At 34.8% G+C, this 1,877-nt stretch overlaps 1 protein-coding gene across 1 annotated transcript; it reads right to left on the reverse strand.

Annotated features, from left to right (window-relative positions):
- Positions 1-870: 870 nt before the first annotated feature.
- Positions 871-1,305, reverse strand: LOC126766872 (SCAN domain-containing protein 3-like). The gene has a single exon (XM_050484555.1). It carries the CDS (start codon positions 1,303-1,305, stop codon positions 871-873), a length of 435 nt encoding a protein of 144 aa, XP_050340512.1.
- Between the last annotated feature and the right edge of the window lie 572 nt (positions 1,306-1,877).

Below are 1,877 nucleotides of genomic sequence, written 5' to 3' on the forward strand. Positions count from 1 at the left end.
GATTTATTTTAATGTCTACCATTGAAGAAAATGTCAGTTCACACTAATAATTTACGAGCTTTCCTTGCCAGCTCGGGATATTCGTGTATTCTTTTCATCCAAAATACGTCGACACTTTGCGAATAAAATTCCATTTTAAGCATGCCATCAGTAGCTAATTTTAGAAGACATTCTTTCATTTTTGTGTTAACGTCAGCCAGATCTATTGATTTGTAAAAAAAAAGGGTTTAAAATCAATCTACGCCCATTGTCAGCATCAGAGTGCAAGTCTGGAAAGTATGGCAAAAGTTTCTCTTGTAAATTATGCAAGCTTTGTATCATGCAAGGAATATGAGCCGATACTGCAAAACTTTGGTCTGATGCATTATCTTCAACAATCTTCTGAACACACGGAAAACACTCAAACATTTTGTTTTGCAGAGAGGTCGACCACAAACGAAGTTTTGCGTGAAATGCTTTTACTTTATCTTTAGCTGTTAAAATATTTTCTTCTCTTCCTTGAAGGTTCTTGTTCAAATTGTTAAGGTGGCTAAAAAGATCTGCCAAAAATGCAAATTTCAAGAGCCAAATAGGGTCAGAAAAACGGTAAGCATATTCTGATTTTGCATCTTGTAAGAACATTAACAATTCAGCTCTCAGTTCCAGAACTCTTGTCAATACCTTTCCTTTTGATAGCCACCTGACCTCTGTGTGATAAAGGAGATTTTGATGAAGCGAGCCCATATCTTCACAAACGATTCTGAATAGCCGGGTTTGCAAGGCTTTACCTTTGTTAGAACTCACAATTTTTATTACCTCCTTGAGCACGTCATTTAAATCAGAAGGTAGTACCTTAGCAGCTGGAGCCTGTCAATGAAGAAAACAGTGTGTCTAGGATATGTTTGGTATTATCGATTTTAATTTTGCAATGAGTCCGCTATTTTTGCCAGTCATAGCTTTAGCGCCATCGCTACAAATAGCGATACATTTTTTCCAATCAATATCGTAGTCGCAAGTGCTTTCTAAAAACATATCGTACAAACACTGGCCAGTAGTGTTTGCAGGAAGTGCTTTGCTAAATAAGATTACTTCCGTAATACTGTCATCTGCTTCAAAGCGCACAAATACTACAAACTGTGCACAGTCGGAAACATCTGTAGATTCATCGAACTGCAAAGCAAAATGTTGGCTATTCTTTAGTTTTTCGACTACTTGTTCTTGAATATCCTTGGCCATATCGTTTATTCTGCGTGAAATATCATTGTCAGAAAGCGGTATTTTTCTTAATTTGTTTGCCTCCTGCTTACTGACCATAAATTCAACCATATTGAGTGCCGCTGGCAAAATAAGATTTTCGGCAATTGACCATATGTATGTGGTTTCCCTGCTTTAGCAACTCGATATGCGACTTGGTAGCTAGCTAATAATGTTGACTCGTTGACACTGAATACCTGAAAATAAACCAAACGATATAAAAGTGAACAGACAATAAAAATTAAGGACGCGGAACCTTTGCACACCGAAATTAAGCATAATCAAAAGTTGTATGCAAATAATAAAGAAATAAACACCAACAGTAAAAATATAGTATAAAAAAATAAAAAACACTCTTTGACGATAACGTAAACTAAAAAAATCAAAAATAATTGTTAATATGAAAAAAAAAAATAAATAACAAGTAAGGAAGGGCTAAGTTCGGGTGTCACCGAACATTTTATACTCTCGCATGATAATCGAGATTTCATTATACGTCATTTACATATTTTTCAAATACCGTATTTTTGTAAAGTTTTATTCCGCTATCATCATTGGTTCTTAATGTACATACATATATACTCGTATTATACAGAAAAAGCATCAGATTGAATTCAAAATAGCGTTATATTGGAAAAAGGCGT

The sequence above is a fragment of the Bactrocera neohumeralis genome, unplaced genomic scaffold, assembly GCF_024586455.1.
Source record: "Bactrocera neohumeralis isolate Rockhampton unplaced genomic scaffold, APGP_CSIRO_Bneo_wtdbg2-racon-allhic-juicebox.fasta_v2 ctg2803, whole genome shotgun sequence".
NCBI classification, from domain to species: domain Eukaryota; kingdom Metazoa; phylum Arthropoda; class Insecta; order Diptera; family Tephritidae; genus Bactrocera; species Bactrocera neohumeralis.